This window comes from Onychomys torridus, chromosome 4 (assembly GCF_903995425.1).
Source record: "Onychomys torridus chromosome 4, mOncTor1.1, whole genome shotgun sequence".
Taxonomy (NCBI): domain Eukaryota; kingdom Metazoa; phylum Chordata; class Mammalia; order Rodentia; family Cricetidae; genus Onychomys; species Onychomys torridus.
In genome coordinates this window covers 132,196,699-132,217,310 of record NC_050446.1, presented here as the reverse complement: position 1 = coordinate 132,217,310, position 20,612 = coordinate 132,196,699, and the positions used below count along the sequence as shown (strand labels likewise).

The 20,612-nt window shown below is 48.7% G+C and overlaps 1 protein-coding gene across 1 annotated transcript; it reads left to right on the top strand.

Annotated features, from left to right (window-relative positions):
• The first annotated feature begins 1,364 nt into the window (after positions 1–1,364).
• Positions 1,365–7,540, top strand: Ankrd60 (ankyrin repeat domain 60). The gene is made up of 2 exons (XM_036183395.1): positions 1,365–1,626; positions 7,318–7,540. Exons 1-2 carry the CDS (start codon positions 1,542–1,544, stop codon positions 7,467–7,469), a joined length of 237 nt encoding a protein of 78 aa, XP_036039288.1. The 5' UTR covers positions 1,365–1,541; the 3' UTR covers positions 7,470–7,540.
• The last annotated feature ends 13,072 nt before the right edge of the window (positions 7,541–20,612 follow it).

The window sequence follows — 20,612 nt, the reverse complement described above, 5'->3', positions numbered from 1 at the left end:
GTGTTTACTGTGTGCCTACAGTAAATATAACGTACTTCAGGGCTTCTGCAACAAACAAGTTGTTATTGCCTATGAAGTGGAGATTGTATTTAAAATCTGTTGTTCTAAAAACAAGCAAAGTTATTCAGCTGGGATCTTGGATTCTCTACAGAGCATAATTTTCCGTCAAGGAAAACAAAAGCCCGGGCCTGGGCGTAGTGCACAGTTTTAATCCCAGCACTCCGAAAGCAAAGGAAGGCGGATCTCTTGTGAGTTTGAGCTCAGCCTGGTCTACAGAGCGTGGTCCAGGACTGCCGGGGCTACACGGAAACCATGTCTCGAAAAAGCAAAAAGAACAAAGAACCAAAAAAAAAAAAAAAAGAACAAAGATTTGGTCGGTGTTCTGAGGTAGAATCTGGGCACTGAGATCCAGTGAACACTTACTTCAGATGGCCAGCTTCCTCTGTAGACTGGCTCAGCGATAGGAAGAGAGCTTCCCTTGCCTGAGCGGAGCCTTGTGGTCAATACCCAGCACTGCAGAAAAGAAAGGTACAACCTGTGCACAGTAGAAATTACAGTTATCTGTTGTTTAGAATGAGTTCCTCTTCGATATAAAAGAATTAAACACTCCTCCCTTTGTGTCACTGGCTCACTGTACAGTTAAGAATGTCACCTTGAACACTTGCTTCTGCCCTTGGGTGCATGGATGGCCTGGGCCACCATGCCTCAGCCCAATTTCTGTAACTAACTGCTATACCGAGTGTATATTTCAAGCTTTATTTTTGGTAACAGAGTTGTCGAAGGGTGTTCTGGCTCCCTGCCCCTTCCCTGGTGCTTCCTTCCACCCCTGAAGACCTCGCTTGGGGTCTGGCATTTGAGGCCCCCCCCTCTGGTGTGAGCTCTCCTGAAAAGGTTCTTGCCTAGTCTGTCCCAACAAATGTGTTCCATACTTTTCTCCCTCGGGGATGCTGTAGTGTCAGGAGGCATGGTTTTGATGCCATTTCTACGCAGGCCTGTGCCACCTTCATTGTGACCCAGGTCTGCTTGGGTTGCTGTGTTCTGGAAACACACGGGGACAAGCCTAGAGACCACCTTAGAAACGGTGGGCCTGGCGGTTCCGGGTGGTTCTCCCTGAGCACACATACTGCCTTGAACAAACAGGTCGATTCCCCACAGCGCTAGGAGGCTGGCGAGGACCGCGGAGGGAGAGGAGGGGAGCTGTCTCCGGAAGTGCGGGCGCCCCTCTCCAGTCCCGGGGGCCCAGGCGGGGGCGGTGATGACGTGCGAGATGACGCGGGCTGCGGGCCATGCCGAGGTCGGCGGACGTGGCGGGGGCGGGCGCGCGGCCGCGAAGGCCGCAGGGGGGCGCCCCTCGGCAGGACCCCAAGGCGGGCGCGCGCACCGCTCAGCCTGCCAGCCGTGCCCGCGCTCGGGCTAAGGGGCAGTCAGGAGACCCGCGCGTTTCCATCCCTTCGCCAGACTTGGCTCCTGACGTCTTCTTCCTGAGGGTGAAACTGGAGGAGACTGGGGAGCTGTTCCGCGTGGCCAACTGCCGCAACGACATGACGGTGCGGGAGCTCAAAGAGGAGCTGGACCTGGTGGTTGGCATCCCCTTCAACCTACAGCGGCTGCATTTCCTGGACCAAGGTGGCCCCTGCCCGCCCCCTGCCCGCCCCCTTCCCGCCCCCTATGAGCTCCTTCCATGCAAGGGCCCCGGCCCACTCCTGCCCTGGGTCCCCAAGACACACCTAACTACCAGAGGACTCAAGGTGACCAAGTCAACTCCAACCACCTTGAACCCAATCCAGAAGGGCCCCTTGGGGCGCTGGCTACTCAAGGGCTCCCAACTCCAAACACATGGGTATCTCATTAGACTCCAAATATAACGGTGGGCCTGATTTGTAAACATTCTGTCTGTTGGCTGCAGTCTGCCAACCTTGAGCAAGGCCAGGCTACTCAGAACCTCAAATCTCAAACCACAGTAAGACCCTCCTGGCAGCCCAGATCCTTTGTTTTCATAAGGGACCCAAACCCCTAAGACAACCATGTCCACCTAGAACTGTGCACTTGAAACAAAACTAGGCCTCAGTAGACCCCTTCCCTCCATATCAAGGACGGGTCTTTCCCCGGTGAGAACCTGGGTTCAAAACCAACCCTAAGTTGAACCCCAAGTTCTGTAGCCAGACTGTGCAAGCATTCCAGAAGCTGAAACAACCTTGCTAGACTCCAGACTCAGAGCACATCAAAAACCTAAAACTCCATCAACTGTGCCCACACAGGGCTGCACAAGCTCAAAAGAAGCCAGCCAGTCCCAGAACCCTCAATGCCCAGAGCAAAGTTGTCCAAGACTAAATTCAGGTCTCCATGTTAATTATCATGGCCTCAGAAACCCAAGTCCTCCACCCTCAATGGCCATTAAAGGAAACTAAACATTAAATCTTACCCACTTCAGGGACCCCCAGGGCAAACATCGCCAAATCTTCAGTCTAACCATGACAATGTTAGATGCTGCCAGGTTTCCATCAGCTGTGTCTACATAGGGATTGCTAAAACTCAGAACCAACCTTCCTATCCTGGAACCCCCAAACCCAGAACAAAGCTGAATGTTCAGATCTCCCCCCCCACACACACATTAACAACTAACACAAACAACCCCCCCCAGTTGATACCAACTATATATTCATTCAAGGGTGCTAAAATTAAAAATAAAACCTGCCCATCCTACAACCCCAAGCCCAGAACACACCTACCCAAGGCTGAACCCCCAACCCCCCCAAGCTAACCACTACTATAGCCTCCCAACCTTACTGTGTGCATACAGAGATCCTAAAACTCAAAACAAATCTTGCCTGTCCTGGGACCCCAAACCCAGAACAAATATGAACCCCAAATTTGAACCTCAAGTATCTAGGCTAGCCTTTGAACCTCAAGTATCTAGGCTAGCCATCACTCTCTTAGAATCCCAAGTACTCCAACAACTTATTTATATAAAGATGTCAAAATTAAACCAAATGCTTCCTTCCCACTCCAGTACCCCCAAATACAGAATATACCTACCCAGATCTCCATACTACCTATTACTACTTCAGAACCCCAAATCCTTCAGCAGCCCTACCCACCTTAGTTTCCCCAAATCAAAACAAGCCTGGCCAAATATGAGCCCCAAGTCACCAGGCTAACCATATGATCACCAGGACCTGGAATCCTCCATGGCTGTGTCCACACAAGGATACTGAAGGCTGAGACAAACCCTGCCCACCTCAGGGTCCCAAAGTCTATCCACACACAGCTATGTTTAAACCTCAAATCCTCTAGCTGCCCCATGGCCACTCCAGCACCCTAAATCCCAGAGCAGACTCCGCCCACATCACAAGTAACAACACCGAGCCTATGTACCCGATTCTGAGACACCCCTCCCCTGAGCTCCCACCACCCATCTGTGCAGCCAAACCCCAGTCTACATAAGGATGCTAGATCCTAAAATGTACCTTGCTCACATCTGGACCCCCAAATCCAAAGCCAGCTCTGTCCACCTCTGAAAGGCAGCCCTCAAGCTCCCCATGACCAGAGCAGGACCCCAGTTCAAGCCAAGTGTCTCATAAGGGTTCCAAGGATTAAATGAATCATGCCTTCAAGAGGACCCCTCCAAAAATGAAGCCAAGCCTGCCTCTCTTTGATTTACCACATCTTCCCCTGCCAACAACATGTGTTTATGAGCATTTCAAAGCTGTTGCCCGCTGTGTCCTGGTGAGGAAACAAAAGGTTCAAAGCAACCCTGACTCATGAGGACCCCAAACCTACTCATCTCAGAATCCCAAATTTAGAGCAAACTCGGTCACTAGTAGGACCCTAATTCTCAGGGGAGAACTGTTTGATTCCTAACTCTCGGTTGCTTACCAGCCAGAGCTGCCTAAACCAGTCCATGCAAGGACCCCAAATCCTGCCACAGATTCCTCTTAAACCAGGACCCCTAACCAGCCAGCAAACCTTGCTGTCATGGGAACCCCAAAGCCAGAGTAAATCCTGCCCTCATCTGGACTCCAGAACTCAAAGCAAACCTTGCCCATGATGACAGCCCCCCCCCCCAATCCTGACACTAACCTAGTTTGTATCTAAACCCCAAGGTCCGAGCTATGTCCTTTCCCACATTGGGGGCTCAAAGGGACCCTAGCAGGATTAGAACCCAACACCTGCAGCTCTCGAATCAGGACCCCATGAACCCCTATCTTAAATCAGGACCCCATGAACCTCTATCTTAAATCAGGACCCCATGAACCCCTATCTTAAATCAGGACCCCCATGAACCCTTATCTTAAATTAGGACCCCAATGAACCCCTATCTTAAATCAGGACCTCCATGAACCCCTATCTTAAATCAGAATCCCCATGAACCCCTATCTTAAATCAGGACCCCCATAAACCCCTATCTTAAACCAGAATCCCATGAGCCTCTATCTTAAATCAGGACCCCATGAGCCTCTATCTTAAATCAGGACCCCCATGAGCCCCTATCTTAAATCAGGACCCCATGAACCCTTATCTTAAATCAGGACCCCAATGAACCCCTATCTTAAATCAGGACCCCATGAGCCTCTATCTTAAATCAAGACCCCTGTGGACCCCTATCTTAAATCAGGACTCCATGAGCCCCTATCTTAAATCATGACCCCCATGGACCCCTATCTTAAATCAGGACCCCCATGGACCCTGATTAGACAAGTTCCATGGAGAGGCACCCAGTGGAGGTCAGAGGCTCAGCAGCCTATCCATCCATCTATATCCTTCCCTCATCTGAGTACATGGCTGCCCCTGTCCCCAGTCCCTACAATGTTTAGGATATGAGAACAGGATCAAAGCCCCTTGGGCTCCATCATCTCCCCACCTGATGGAAATCAACGCAAAACACTTCAAGAAAATGAAGATTTGAAAAAAGACAAAAAAAAAAAAAAAAAAAAAAAAAAATCTCTGGGCTGCCGGGGGAATGTGAGCAGCCAGTATCCCGGAGACACTGCAGAGTACTGCAGAGCCTGGGAAGGATGGAGACAGCTCTGAAAGCAGCCTGTCCTCACGCTCAGTGTTCTCACGCTGCCCTTCCTGGGCTCAGTTTCCTAATCCGGAAAACAGAGCCTCATCAGCTCTAGAATTCTCTGTGCTGTTCCCCGGTGGACAGGAATGACTCTGCAAACCGCCAGTGTGTAGGCAAGGCCAAAACACTTTCCCTCGCTACTTTAAAAAATAGGTTGTTTTCCATGGCACATGCATTTTCTTACAGTAGTTGACAAAGACTTTGATATTCCTGAAGCTTTATGTAGCACGAAGCTGTGTTTTGAGCTTCAGTCTATAGCTAACAAGTTATGAATGAGGTGAGGCATAGTAGGGGGACCAAGTAAATGGCCCCCAACAGGGAATTGGAAAATTATGTATCCTCCCAACTCTGGACCCCCTTGACTCATTTGTTTTCACCAATGAGCAATAAATTCAAGCAAACTGAAGCAGGGATGCGAAATGGGATGATTTCACTCTGATGTCACAGTGCTAAGACTCAGCAGTCACTTAGCAACTGTTAGAGGCTTGACCCTTGTGCTGTGTGGGGCTATGCTGTTCTGACTGTGGCCCAGTAGAGATGGTGCTGATCTGTCGCTAAGAGAAATTTGGGTCCCTGCCTGTAAATAATTGGCTGACACATCTGCCCACCTCCAATGTTGCAGAGGGAAGAGCAAGTGAGATCCTGGTGGCAAAGTGTCTCGATGGCCATGTCTCAAGGAGTTGAGCAAATTCCTCAACTTATTTATCTTATCTCTTGATAATTAGTAGCATTTCTCTGAGCCCATCGTAGTGGCTGCCCATCTGCAAAGGGGATATGCTAGGGAACGCATAGGAACCGTTGTGAGTGAAGAAACTCATCTCTCCTAGACATTTACAAAGTGGTTAAAAGTTGTCTCAGGCTAGTGACAAGCTGGCTACCAAATTCAAGCCACAAATAAGACCCAAATTACAGATTTGCTAACCAGCACTCTCTGTCTCCATCCTCCTGAGAGTCTAGTCATCACATAGTACCCACAAGCTTGGCTGGGGTCTGCTTTGCACATTCTAGCTGGGCCTAGCCTCAGTTTGTTCCCTGTAGAGGAAGAGCCATGGAGGCTGGAGGGTCATCCTAAGGCTTACCCTCAGTTCAGGCACAGAGACCCAACATAATTATCAAGAAATCAGAATATTCACGGATTCTGCTCACCTGGAAAGCTACTTAGGTAGCTTGGGCAGATCATTATTGGTTATGAACAGTCCAAGTCCTCTGTAGTTCCAAAGATGGTAGGTGACCAAGAAAGAAACGTGTATGCATTTCAAAAACCACTTCCTACATAATGTCCCCTCAACTATAGTTCCCAAATCCTGGGCTAATTTGTTATTTTATCTGTATATTTAGACAGGATCTCACATATCTCAGGATAGTCTTGATCTGCTGATTCTTGTGTCTCCAGCTCTCAAATTCTGGGATGACAGGTGTGTGCCACCAAGCCTGGCTGGTTTATGAATATGGGACTAGATCCACTGTTGATCACATACTCATCTTATTCAAGATGCCAAGCTGGGTCAGGCAAGAGCTCTGACACTCAGGTCCAAATACAGTAAGCATTGATATTTGCTTCTGATGTTACCATAGGCTTTATGGGGACAATGTGTCCCCACCAGGGGCAATGTCTGGAGGATATCCTTGGCTATAAGAGCTAGCTGTAGGTGCAGCTGATATGCCATTGTGGAGGCTGTAGAGGCTGGGGTAGAGAGGGTTAGTTACCTAGTTGAGAATGTCAGTTAAGCACCTGCGTGGAAAAACCCTGATGTGGGCTGCCTGTCATTTGCAAGATCTTGCATGTCACTGTCATTTCTTTAGCCAGCTAATGGCAACATTCCCTGGAGTCGGTATTCAGTTGAAGGTATATAACTTGCTAAGTACACTGTCGGGCCTGTGATATATAGCTGAAATTTAAGTAGTTCTATTTGTAGAGTTTGCCTCATAAAATGATTTCACTGACTCATGTATTTTTCTCCAACAGGACAAGCTGTAATTACAAAATTTTATAAATCATTGCCATTGTGTATGTTTTTTTTTTCCCTTTTTGGGTCCAGCTTCGATCTGAGCTGAGCCAAATTAATTTTCTAAAAAGCATTAGCAGCAGCAAACGGGCTCCTGTGCAACCATCAAGTGGGAGATTTTCTTCCCCCTTTGCTCAAGATTTTAAAAGTATCTTTGTGTGATTCAAGGTCAGACACTGTCTCAACTGATTCAGTGATTTCTCTTTAAGTCCTAATTTTGTTAAAAGGAAAAATTATTCCCCATAGGAATTTTGATGGATGACGCTACCCTGAAGTTCTACGATGTTATCCCTGGAGCAGTTATCTCATTATGTATCTGGCATTATGATGGTTGGACGGAACTGGTTTTGGCAGCCGTGGAAGGGGACCCCAGTAAGGTGGTTTCATGCTTCTTTTAATATTAGGGATTGAGGGACCCCCCAGTCTTTAGCATGAGCATTTGAATAAAGGCCTCAGAGTAGGGAAGAAAGATGAGACTCCTGGATGGAGTGTATCCAGCCACTCTGGCCTCATGAGTCCCCCAGGTTTACTTATTTATAGTTTATAAACCTGCTTACTCCACCCCAGTGGAGCCCAGGTGATACATTTTCTATCTATGTGTTGGTCAAGTAGAAAATCAAATTTAATCCTAAGAGTGGGGCTGTAGCTCTGTGCTCAGGGACTTGTGTGCCATTTGCAACTGGGCAGAAACACCCAGGAGGTTGGATCTGATTTGGGGGGACAGCAGCCTGTGTGCCAGACCCCCTGCTGGGCCACCCCCTGGCTCTGGGGGAGGGTGGGGAGGAAGAAGAAAACAGGAGTGCTTACCCATCCGTGAAAGTGAATGGTTGGCACTGGGGCAAGTGTCTGCGCCTTCTTTAGAAGACTTTGAGGGTAGAGCTCTGAGATCCCGTGGAGGAAGAGGCAGTTTCCTGGTGGAACAGAGTTGAAGGGAGGCTTGAGTGGAGGGAGGTGCTGGGACGCATCCAGGGAAGGAAGGGGAGCAGTGAGCTCTGTATCACAGACCCCAGCTAAGGAACAGGAGCAAGGTCTATCTAGCTCCAGCTGTAACACGTCTTCTAACTACTTTTCTACATCCCCAAATTCTACTTTCTCAGTTTCCCCTCTTTTCTGGAAATTTAGTCAGTGCCTGGACTTATCTCCTCCTTCCTGAGGAGGAGAACGTTGCCCTCTATTCCCTGGGCAATTGGCTGCACTGCTGCTCCTCACACCACCTGACCCTGGACATCTGAAGCACAGGTCTCCCTGTGGTTTCCCTGGCCCTCCTCCCATCCCTGAAGACTTGTGTCTTCCTAAGATGGTTCTATGGTGGGCTATCTACCTGCCAGCAGAGTTCAGAAAGTTCCAGAAGTTGACAGAGACAATGGGAACAAAAATAGATTGGAAATGCAGGATCCATCATGGCCCCAAAAGGACCTCCTTCTTCTTTTGGGGTACCATGTTGTGTTGTTTTTCCAAAGGTCCACAGACATCTTCCTCTGGACATTAGCAAAGTTATTTTCTCCTTTAACACATTGACAGGCAGGCCTTCCTGTGTCCCCTGCCTGACAGGGGTGGGGGTGTGTCTGCACTTCCTGTCAGCACCCCTCTACTCCCACTGTGCACCTTAGTTTGGATCAAGTCAACCTCACAGGTGCTGGGGTGTGGGTCACACTCTAGAGACAACCTTAACCTCTTTCTTTCACCTAGCTGTCATGTCTTGGCATCAGCGAGGACACCTTCTACCGAACAGCCAACTCACTGCACTTTAAGGGTGAGAAATGGAGGCAGTGGACGGCCCAGAGGGCGTTTGTGGCCTTGTACATCTCTGCTCACAGAGGTCATGCGGATGCCGTGCGGTATCTTCTAGAACTTGGTAATTCTGCAGAAAGCATGGCCTTGTCTGGTTGGGAGGACAGAGTTGTCCACCTGTCTAACTGTTTCTTGAGCAATGGCTTCCTGAACCCCAGTCTTCTCACTCACCAAACATGTCTCCCACTGGGCTTGTTGGTCATACACTCCTTAGGACATGCCCACCAGAGGTTTGCACAACTTTGGGCCAGGTCTCTGGAACATTCTATCGTGGTAGGACCAAAATTATAGGACAGTGAGACATAGGGGGTAGGGACTTCATAGCTAGCTTGTCTTCTCCAAGCAGCCCATGATCTGTCTTCATCCTTGTCCCACCTGAAGTAGATTCTGCAATGGTCCCAAAGGACTTCATTCTGGATATCACAAGGAGTGGCCAGCAGGCTGGCTTGGAGGTCTTCTCGAGTAGATCTTCAGAAAGATGCTCACTCCCCCTCCCCCTTTTCATCATGTCTCCACTTAAGGGACCATCTGTCTGTCTATCTCTCTGTCCAAACTTGTAGTCAGCACTGTGTCTGGACAGATGTCACAGGATCTTTTGTTCCCCCTGGTTGGGAGAATGGTACCCCTGATTGAGAGACAAATGACTTAAAAACAGTACCTACCACAGGTTCACACAGCCCAAAGCCAGGACTTCCTTGGGAAAAGGAAGGAATAGCAAAAGCCTCTGGTTTTTTAATCTGCTGCCCCCATGTAGGACCCTTTCTTTCCATCTGCAGTCTTGCTCAGTCCTGGCTCTACCCCCACTTACACCAGGCAGGTTGGGAGACACCCCAAATTTCCAGGGCAGAATGCTTGCATGTCACATCTCTGATAGAGAGCTCGGGATGGCTGGGCGATAACACCATGTTCTCTGCCATCCCACACTGCCTTTCTGCACTTCTCTTATACAATGAAAGATGGGCTTTCACAGCCCAGCAGTCCTTTAAGCTCATAAAAAGTCATCTTTGCTCTGATGGAGCTGTGATGTATTTGAAGGCACCCGTTAAAAAATGATGGCCGGCTTTGCAAAGTTTTCCTTCCTCTGCAACCACCACGGGGGGTGGGGGGGTGCAGGGTCGTGCCTGCACTCTGGAAGCCTAAGCTTCCTACTTAAGCTTCGCCTCGACAGCCAGCCACAGCTCAGTCGGACTGTGGAGGCAGCCGCAGTGCCAGCTGGGTTGAATTGCCTTGTTTTCTGTGTCATGATTTTTGTTACCCAAAATTTGATTCAACTCTGCAAGTTCATGCTGGACCCCTGTCATTAGCCCATCTGTCTGCAGGAGGCAGTGAGAATCCATATCTGTGATCCATCTGTCTGCAGGAGGCAGTGAGAATCCAGATCCACAGAACCCATGCTTAGGCATCCATCCCCTGCCACCGCCCCAATACCTCTCTAGCTGTGTGTTGGGGATAAAAACAGTGGTGCTCAAACCATGTGTGTTTCTGTCCTCATGGATCTTAAGTGGGAAAGCCAGCCAATGATTACAGATGATTAATTCCATAGCCAGTCACACATGGGATGCATTAAACACAGTGCCTATTGAACTTATATAGGGTGGGGTAGAGGTTGTAAGGTGAAGAACTAAGGAAGTTACAGAAACCTTAAGAAGGAAAAAACTGCAAAAGTGTAGTGTAGAACAGAAATGGTATGTGCAAAGTCCCTGGGGCAGGGTGCAGAATGATGTGTTTAAGGGTAAAGACAGGAAATACATAGAGCTGGAGCTTTGGAAGCACAGGTGAGGACAGCCTTAGAATAACTAATCAGTGTAGTGAGATGGGCAGATAAAGACCTCGAAGACCACCACAGGCAGCAGGACTCAGTGATAGGCTTGGGACAGGAGATGAATGGGTGCCCCATGGGACCAGGCTGGGTGGGAAGGGTGATGAGCTAAGGGAGGTCGCCATGCCAACTCTCCCTTGATTCCTGCCATAGCCCTGGCGCTCTTCTTGTTGTACCTCAGGGTCAGATGGTGGGGCTTCTGCATGGAGAGCAGCCTACTCCAACAGGTATTTTTATCTCACAGGAGCAAACTGCCTGGGCAAATCACCCCTGGGCAGGACGCCCCTGCATGTGATTGCAGCCATGGGCAGGATGGACTGCATCAGGCCCTTACTGGAACATGGTGCCTACATCCATGACAGAGACTCGAAAGGGGAAACACCCATCACCATCGCAAGGCGCCTGAAGCGTGAACATTTCGAGCGCAAGATGTTCCTCCTCTACTGGATGATCAAATCTGGGAGCAAGGACCCCAATGACTTGGTAGTGAGGGGGGCTCCAGAGAAATCCAGTTCTGGGAATGTGTCAAAAAGCCCCGTGTAGCTCCCCTGAGCACGTTTGCCCATCATCCTGCCCTGGGGCAACCTTGCAACTCCCACAGGCCCCCATGGCACTCATTAGTTAAAGAAAGAAGGGACAGATCTAAATCAGATGCCAAATTGGTTGTCCTCTTACCAGTGTCTCTGGGAGGGTGTAATGGAGCAGGTGAGCTTGCCTTGTAATCCATTCTGTCCTCAATAGGCTGACAATGCCAGCCTTTAATTTTAAGCTCTTTGTACGTGGTACCCAATCACACTGGTTGGGGTGATGGTAGTCAATTATCTCTCCCTTTTGAGGCCATCTAATGCACCAGCATAATAGGGGTAATAGCAGGAATGATAATAGCGCCCTGTTATCATGAAGAGAGAGCACCGGCCTACGTCAGGAGGTCATGTGCAGCATAGGTTGTGAATTTGTTTGTCAGACCTATGCAGCTAACCATTCCGTGGCCAGGAATGACATGGTTTTGGCTGAGCCAGCTCTGAGGGGTCTGCTGATTGAGTATGGGGCAGAAGAGAAACTGGAAGTGGGGCCTGTGAACCTCCAAACAGTCTACCAAGAGGCTGCTTTCTTATTCCTTGTGGCAAGGACTCATGTGGCCTTAGGGATAGAGGAAACAACACAGGAGGCAATAAGGAGAGAGTGAGGCTGGCAGCCTCTTCCCGTGGTCCCAATCCAGTGGCCCCAATAAGCTTTCATGCTCCGTTTCACTTTCCCAAGCACCACCTTTCCCTGGGAGCTGACTAGCTCCGAGTGCCTGCTGTTGGCTCCAGGCAATACTCTGCCTTACTCTGTACCTTAGACCCTGCAGTGGGGGTGAGTAAACCAAGCGAAGACTGTAAGCAAAGAAGCTGAAGCTGAGGCCCAATGCCTGTGAAAGGGCATGGGAACCCAGCTCCAACAGAAAGGCAAGGCAGAAGTTGCTAGATTGTTCTAGAGAGTTCCAGAGCTAAAACCTGACTTTCATGATAGTTGAGCTCCAGGTTTTAAAGTAGTGCTTTGAAATTCTGAAGAAGTAGGAAGGTATGAAAGCATGCTGAGGGACAGTTGCTTGCTGCACAACTGTTTGGTCCACTGGGAAAGTGCTAGAAGGAACCTGAATCCCATTAGGATGATCCCCACTTCTGTAGCTGCAGTCTGGGGACAGCCACGTAGTGACATAATGTCCACCTTGTTACTCCTGGTAGGCCATATGTTCCCCTGAACCCCTTGAACTACAACACAAGTTCTGGAATCCACGTATATGTCAAAGGTCTCTTGGCCACTCACCAAGTTGCTTGGAGTAGGAACAGGTGAGAGTGGTGTTGCACCCTGGCTGACCTTTGCAACGTCCCAACAACTATACCTAACTTTAAAATTAATGGCCGGTGTTTCCTTGTGTCACAGCAAGGAAGACCTTTGTTGACAATGGTCTTACACCAGCTGACGTGGCTGTGCCCGGACTTGGCCATCTGTTTGACAAATAAGAGTCAGAAAAACACGTATCAGCATCAAGGATGTCAAACTGAGATCTTATTTTTGGCAGGCATGCTCCAAAGTCAATAGGCAGATATTAAACAACCCCCATCCATTGGGTTGGGTCACTTAGCTAATGAGGTGTGTGTGTGTGGGGGGGTGACTTATGGGTACCCTTTTAACTTAACAAGTGGAGTCCCTCCAAGTATTGTGTTTGCCAGGAGCTTGCTAAGCAGTCTTTCTTGTTGGAAGAGCCAACAGCCTGGCATGAGGACCCACACTTTTGGGGACAAGAACTTCATTTCCCCCAATTCAATTAGACTTTTGGCTAGATATCCAGTAGCATCAAGTTCTCTGTGGTGTCATTTTCTTTAGTCTGGGGCAGGGTCACTTGGACGCTTCTCTGGGTTCTGGGGACACTTTGTTAGAGACAATCTCAATACCTTGCATTGGGTCTTGGGGTACAACTTAGGTGTGGAGGGCTTGCCTAGCAAACACAAGACCCTGGATTCTTCAGCACTGTGAACACACACACACACACACACACACACACACACACACACACACTCGCCCCTGCATATCACATAGAAACAACCCCATATCACAGGCTGTGTGGGGTATTTCAACAGCTATGCCAACAGATCTTCCATTGGTCAATAGCATAATACATTTGGAACTATTTCTTTCCATGCTCATTTTGAAGAGTGCTTTGTTGTTCATAATCAGGAACTAACAAAGGGAAATCAAGGGAAGGTTCATTTTCAGTATTCCTGTAGAAGCTAGAAAACCATGCTGGCCCAGGCCCTGGAAGGCCTGAGGAAACCATGTCTGCCACATCCCGAGGACACTCTCTGTATGGAGAGGACATTGGTTCCCCTACATCTATGCCCTTATATAGGACTGGCCTTCCAGTCACCAGGGACCTCACTTATGTGGAATTGAGGGCACAGAGTAGGGGACAGTGCAGCCCTCTGGGCTCATGTTTCTGGGTGGGTCTTTGCTTCTCTGAGCCAATGGTTTCTTACAGAGGAGGGAGAGTCATTCCTGCACCCAGGCCCCAAGGTTGCTGAAACCATTGAGAAGCACCCAACAAGCTGCTGGAGACCTTGGCTGGGAGCCTTGCTGAAGCACTAGAAATGATGGCCGGACCATGGAGGGAAGAAGAAAGAAGAATGCCCACTTGGTGTCTTTTCTGGACTCTCTTCAGTTCTGGTCACCAAACTCTGATGACCAACCAGCCTTTGAACCCTAGTGCCCTGGAGAAGTGCTAGCATGTGTCCTTGATGACATTCAAGGGAACATCAAAACAATCTTCCTTATCTCTTCATCTTGCTCACCAGTGAGCCTCATGGCAGCCTGGGAAACAGTTCTGGACAGCCAGTCCCGCAGGATGACTCAGCGAAGATGACGGTCACCATGTTTCCATTTGCCTTGGCTTCAAGGATGCTCAAAGTCAGTGTCCAGTGACCAGTGTTCCCTCTCCTCTCTTCTCCCTAAGTGAGTCTCCAGACTCCCCTCCTGATGGACCCTGCAGAGGTCATTGCTCCTGTCATGGAAGCCAACCAGTGAAATGTTTAAAGACAGCAATATAAGCTATAGGTTAAAGAGAGTAGCCTGTACAGCTCACTAGGGACCAAGATGTTGGGTCTAGTCTCCTGGCTCTTCAGCCTCTGGTGTTCCCATCCCAAGTGTCATCAGCAGAGAGTAGAGCTCTTCCTGTGTCATTGTGTTCCTCAACCTCCTAGTGCCCTGTGTCATATGCCTGGAGGCTCCCTCTATGCTTACTAGCCCAGGGTCTCTAGAGTGTGGGGAAGGTGTCCCTCTTGACCCTGCTTGGGGGTACACTGAGCACTGAATGAGCAGGTTGACCCCATGCCAGCTTTTCTGAGGCTTAGAGTGTAGTCTAGAGAGCCTTACTCTGTTAGCCTGCATGGAGCCCTCTAAGCCTCTCTAGCCTCCACATGAGACCCAAGTAGAGCAGACTTCCACAGGCAATGGCATTCTACCAACATTGCCTTGCCTTCTGCATACCATGGGTTAGAATTGTGGTCCCTCCGTGTGTGTGTGTGTGTGTGTGTGTGTGTGTGTGTGTGTGTACACACATGCAGGTGTGGGTGTTTGGGCCATACTCAGAGCTCAGCCTCTATGTGTGGTTCCTTAGGTACCATACACTTTTCAATTTTTTTAAAAAAATTATTTTATATTTATTTTTTGAGATAAGGTCTTTAATTGGCCTTGAACTCACCAAATAGGACCAGGCTGGCTGCAAGTCCTAGTGCTTTGCCCATCATCATCATGGATTTTTTTCTAAAAAAATTTTTTAATGTATGTGGTGTTTTGCTTTCACGTAATGTCTGTGTGCCACATATGTGTCTGGTGCCTGCAGAGGCCAGGTGAGTGTGTTGGATCCCCTGGAACTGGAGTTACAGATGGTTGTGAGCCACCATATAGGTACTGGGAACTGAACTTGGGTCCTCTGCAGAACACTTAACCACTGAGCTATGTTTCCAGGCCCCATATTAGATTCTCTCATGTGACTTCTGGGGCTCCAACCCAGGTCCTCATGCTTGTACAGTAAACATGACTGATGGAGACATTTCCTCAGCTTCCCTCCTCTTCAGTTGTGTGACTGTAGGACCAATGCCACCTCCTGATACTCTCACTCCTTCCACCCAGACCATACATAGGTCTTCCTAACAACCAGCCATGGTGGTGGAAGACACGGCCCGTGGGAATTGCCTGCTATACCCTATACCTACTCTTTGATGAGCAGACAGCTGGCTTTGCGGGCTGGTAAATGTGCTTTACAGACTTCCTCTGCCCTAAATGTGTGGCATTAGGCCTACCAGAGGCAGTTCTTGGGCCCTCAGTGGTCTCATGTGGAGTGTTTGGGGTAATAAAACCTGCCCCTGCTGCCACCAGAGAGATGAGACTCCTGGCACGAAGCAGACACTTGAAAAATGGCAGGCATTATTTGTATTATTATACCACCAACACTTAATTTGCTTAAAATGTTTGCTCGCTGAGAATCGATCCCCTCCCAGATTCCAGAGAGACTCATAAATTCTCAGCAGACCTTATACAATAAGAGTCTCCATCCAGAACTAATAATTCCCAAAGTGGAAGATTAATAATTTCCCATAAACTTGCTGGTCTGGACATTAAGTGGAAGGCTTTCTCAGCAACTCTAGAGCGCCCCCAGGCCAGAGCTGCTGCAGAGGAACAGCAGGCTCTCCGGCAGCGGAAAATTCCAGTCGCCAGGCTCGCCTCCGCCTCCAGGCTCGCCTCCGCCTCCAGGCTCTCCTCCGCAATGCACGTTGAGTACCCCCAACACAGAGGCAATCAGTAGAGGGCTCAAAAGGCCATTAACATTTAGCAAAGCACCCGCGTTTGTGTTCTGCAGAAATGTGTTCTGCGTCACTTGGAAATTCAAGACTGGGGCTCAACTTGGGGGCTCGAGGGTGGCATTTCTGCCTGAGCTCTGAAACTGCAGAATAGGCCTGGGGGACACGTGCCTAGCTTTCATGACACTCTGAAAGGGGTCTGTCCCCCTCCATCACTCCATTTTATTTTCCATAAACTTGCTGGTCTGGACATTAAGTGGAAGGCTTTCTCAGCAACTCTAGAGCGCCCCCAGGCCAGAGCTGCTGCAGAGGAACAGCAGGCTCTCCGGCAGCGGAAAATTCCAGTCGCCAGGCTCGCCTCCGCCTCCAGGCTCGCCTCCGCCTCCAGGCTCGGCTCGCCTCCGCAGTGCACTTCGAGTACCACCAACACATAGGCAACCAGCAGAGGGCGCTAACATTTAGCAAATGTTAAATGGTCACATCTGGTTGTGGAACAAGAAGGCCCAATGTCCCAGTTGCCCCCAGAAAACATGGCACTGTACCCCGTAGTGTCATCCTTGACCTGTTTGGTGGCTGTATGTTCTCAATTTAAAATGGGAAAAATAAATACCAATAACATCTGGGGCGTGTGTGTGTGTGTGTGTGTGTGTGTGTGAAGGATATGGGATTTTCTAAATGCTCCTAGTGTCATAGGGGCGTTTAGAGAATCCCATATTCTTGAAGGGTTATAATTTCTGTCTAATTCCTGTCCAAATGTCCAATCTGGACCCAGCCACTCTACTTTTGTAGCAGTCCCAGGGTACAAGACATGTTTACATATGTTGAAGCAGCTGGGTAGGGTGACAAGGCCTTTGGGAGTATTCCTAGTGCCACTAGGGGGGATGCTGGGGGGCACTTCCACATGGGTTGGAAGGATGTGATTAAAAGTGCTTGCTGCCCTTACAGAGAGCCAGAATTTTCCTAGCTCAAAACCACCTGTAACTCCACCTCTGGAGGATCTGCTGCCCTCTACTGGACTCTGAGGTCACTGCATATATGTTGCCTAGATTTATACAGACGGTTCACGTACACACACATACATTTACCCCCCACACACACACACACCAGAAACAACCTCTCATGCCCCCACACCATACACACACACACACACACACACACACACACTTTGTATTAAAAAATCATTTGAGGGACTTGAAATATAGTTCAGTTGATTCATTGCCGAGCATGCATGATACCTTAGGTTCGATGCCAAGCACTCTAAAAACTGGGTGTGGATGTTCACACGTGTAATTGGGAAGTGGAGGCAGGAGGATTTGAAGTTCAAAGATATTCTCAGTTACATGGTGAGCTCTAGGCTATCCTGGGCTATATGAGGCCCTGGTTTGTTTGGTTTTTGTTTGTTTGTTTGTTTGTTTGTTTTGTCTCATTGTGTTTTGTTTTTAAAAGACAATCTTGTCCTGTATGCTGTAAGTACAGGCCAAGGGGTAGTCACAAGACTTTCCAGGATGTGGTCCTAAGGGTTGGAAATACATACATGATCTCTGACACCCTGTCCATGCCTGTCCATGTTGATTTGAACACAAAGAATAATGTCAAAGAGGCTGAGGGCTGGAGAGTCGGGTCCTTTGGTATTGCATTGAGGGTCAGATTTGATTCCCAGAAACCAAATAAAAAGCCAGCTACTGTAGCATGTGTGCTCCTAGTGCTGGGGCAATGCAGCCCCCTAGCGTCTGTTGGCCAGCCAATCTGGACTACTTGTTTGAGCTGCAGGCCAGTGGGAAAAACTGTTTCAGAAAGTTTTGTGGATGGCATTTGAGGGGAAACACTACTGTGGACATTTACCCTCCACAGGTGTATGTGCACGCATGAGCCCATACACACTCATATGCACACACACACAGAGGTGAGAAAGGAATAGGACCTCTCCCACATAGCTCTCCGAAGCAGGAGGATTTTGACAGTGGTTCACTGAGCCCTTCCAAGGTATTCTGAGTGCACTATTGTGTGAGCATTCTCAAAACATTGAGGTAGGGGGCATAAGCTCTGAAAGCATTAAAGAGTACTGGTTAACCAGGCTACCCTGACCATGACTGTGGAACTGAGCATTGTCATGCAACGCCGACTGAAGGATGGATGGACAGGTGTACAGACTCCCCAGATGCCCTTTGGGTACCTAAGACAGACAGTTACAGCGACAGGAACAAGCCCATGAAGGTCCCAAAACTTTTTAAAAGCCCTCGTTCCTGAATTCTGAAAGGAAACTGCCCCAGACCAACTTGGAATTGGATTCTCCCAGGTGGCACCATTGGGAACTGTTACTGCAGGTCCATAAGGAAGCTACCACCAGGTGTCGCCTGGAGACCATGAATGGGTTGCCAGCCAGTTCCTGGATGACGGCCAAATTCCTTTCTCCCTAAGTTAGATCCTTGTGCCCCAGGTTTTCCCATTTGATTCTTACCTATTTTTTCATCTTTGCATGGCTAAAAAAAATGTTTTTAAAAACATGTAACTTCGTATTTTTTTGGAGATGGTGTTTCATGTAGTCCAGGCTACCTAACTCCTACTTCCAAGGGCTTAGGAATCATGGTTTCGGGATCAAGAGTAAAGAGGTAGCTTTAAAGGTCTTGCTATTATGTAGCTCTGGCAACCCTGGAATTCAATATGTAGATGAGGATGAATTCACAGAATTCATCTGCCTCTGCCTCCCAAGTGCTGGGATTAAAGGTGTGCACCACCATGCCGGGCTCATAAATTCAAACTTTGATCTCCAGAGGGATGTATAAGATTTTTAAACTATAATGAACATTTTAGTGCAACAAGAAAGGCATCCCAAAGACACTGCAGAGTGTAAACCATGTGTGCAGGAAAGGACTGGGATTTAAGGTATGCACCAGACAGAACCACAGCTTTTACCAGTGTGTAAAGATTTAGGGGGGCATCCAGTTGGAATTCTGAAATGGGTCCGTAGACTGTGTTCCAACCTGCAGATTGAGCCCTGCTTTGAAAAGAAATGCATCTCACCTGGAGACCAAGGGGGCCAGCCACCAGATAGGTGGGAATGCGCCTGGACTTTGGGCAAGGAGGTGTCTGACTCACCGATTTCTAGTCAACAGATGAGATGTGCACTGACCACAGTGCGGGCATGCCGGGGCTCTGTCACCTTTCTTACTTCACGGCCATTTCTCACAGAGACAAAGCTAGCCACATGGCTTCTTTGAATCATCTCTGGCCCTCTCAGGCCCCTGCTCACCTCCTACACAGACTTCTCTGCATTGCCCTTTGTGTGTTCTTACCTTTGAGTGTTAGTATATGAAGGTGTGTGTGTAGAAGCACAGGATAGACATCAGTTATCTTTTTCTCACCCTTGAACTGGTGATATGGCTCAGCAGGTAAAGGATCTTACCGCCAAGCCTGATGACCTGGGTTTGATCCCTGGGACCCACATGTTAAATGGAGAGAACTGACTTCCACAAGTTGTCCTCTGACCATCTCCATACATGTGCTCTCTCTCTCTCCACACACACACACACACAAAATGTAACACAAAAGTTTTAAAAAGCTTACTGGCTCAGCTCCACTAGTTGATAAGCAAGAGAATCCTTCTGTCTCCATCTCCCCAGAGCTGGGTTTATGGGCATATGCTATCACATGCAGCTTACATGGGTACACAGATCCCAACTCAAAGCCTCATGCTCACACAGCAGAGACAGGGACCCACCACTATACAACCCCACCCCAATAGGCTCAGAGAACAAATGTGAGCCAGAGGAGAGATAAGGCAAGGCAAGGCACCAAAGCATGGTGTGGAGGAGGGCTCAGATCATAGGACAGAGAGCGGCAAGTGCTGGTGGGAAAAGTAGGGATGTCTGGCCATGCTCTGCTGGGATGAGCAGTGAGACACCAAGAAAGAGCCTGGAAGATCTCGAATGTCACACACAAAGTTACTGGGAGGCCCTGCAAGTCCACTCCATGGCACATACCAAAGAGAACTGGAGCTAGAATCCCACGCAAAAAATCATAGACAGACATGTTTATGGCAGCTTTGTTTAACATAACCAGAATAATTTAGCTACCCAGTTTGAGGTGCTCACACAGAGAAATATTACTCACCTGCCAAAAAGCGAAAAGTTTTAACCAAATTCAAACAAATAGGTCAAATCTAGTTATCAGGTACAGATAAACCCACAGCAACAGGACTTTAATACTGGTAGCCAGTGGGGAGGGGCTGCCAGAGGCTACAGGTCAGGAAGTGAGTTCGAGTAGTCTGTGGACAGGATGCAGATGTTGGGGCCTTTGATGGAAGTGATTGCTTTAGATTGTGCACTTTAAATGAGCAATTGTTTGGCACATGAATTTTGTCAATGGAGCCAGAGTTCTGTTCAGTTTATGTGTGTATGTATTCCTGTGTGCTCAAGTACTAGTGTGTGTGTGTGTGTGTGTGTGTGTGTGTGTGTGTGTGATGGCCAGTGGTTGACATGGTCTAACATCCATGCTGGCTTGCCTCACATGCACACAGAGCAGCAGAGGAAATCCAGACTCTAGTGGGTTTGTGCTCGGGATAGTGCTCAGGGCCAGGACAACTGGACACCTCT

What these genes read in the sequence shown, in the direction of transcription:
- Ankrd60 (XM_036183395.1), top strand. Translation starts at nt 1,542, where the DNA reads ATGACGGTGCGGGAGCTCAAAGAGGAGCTGGACCTGGTGGTTGGCATC. An exon ending in GCTGCATTTCCTGGACCAAG is followed by an intron (nt 1,627 to 7,317) that starts GTGGCCCCTGCC and finishes TATTCCCCATAG; the next exon opens with GAATTTTGATGGATGACGCT.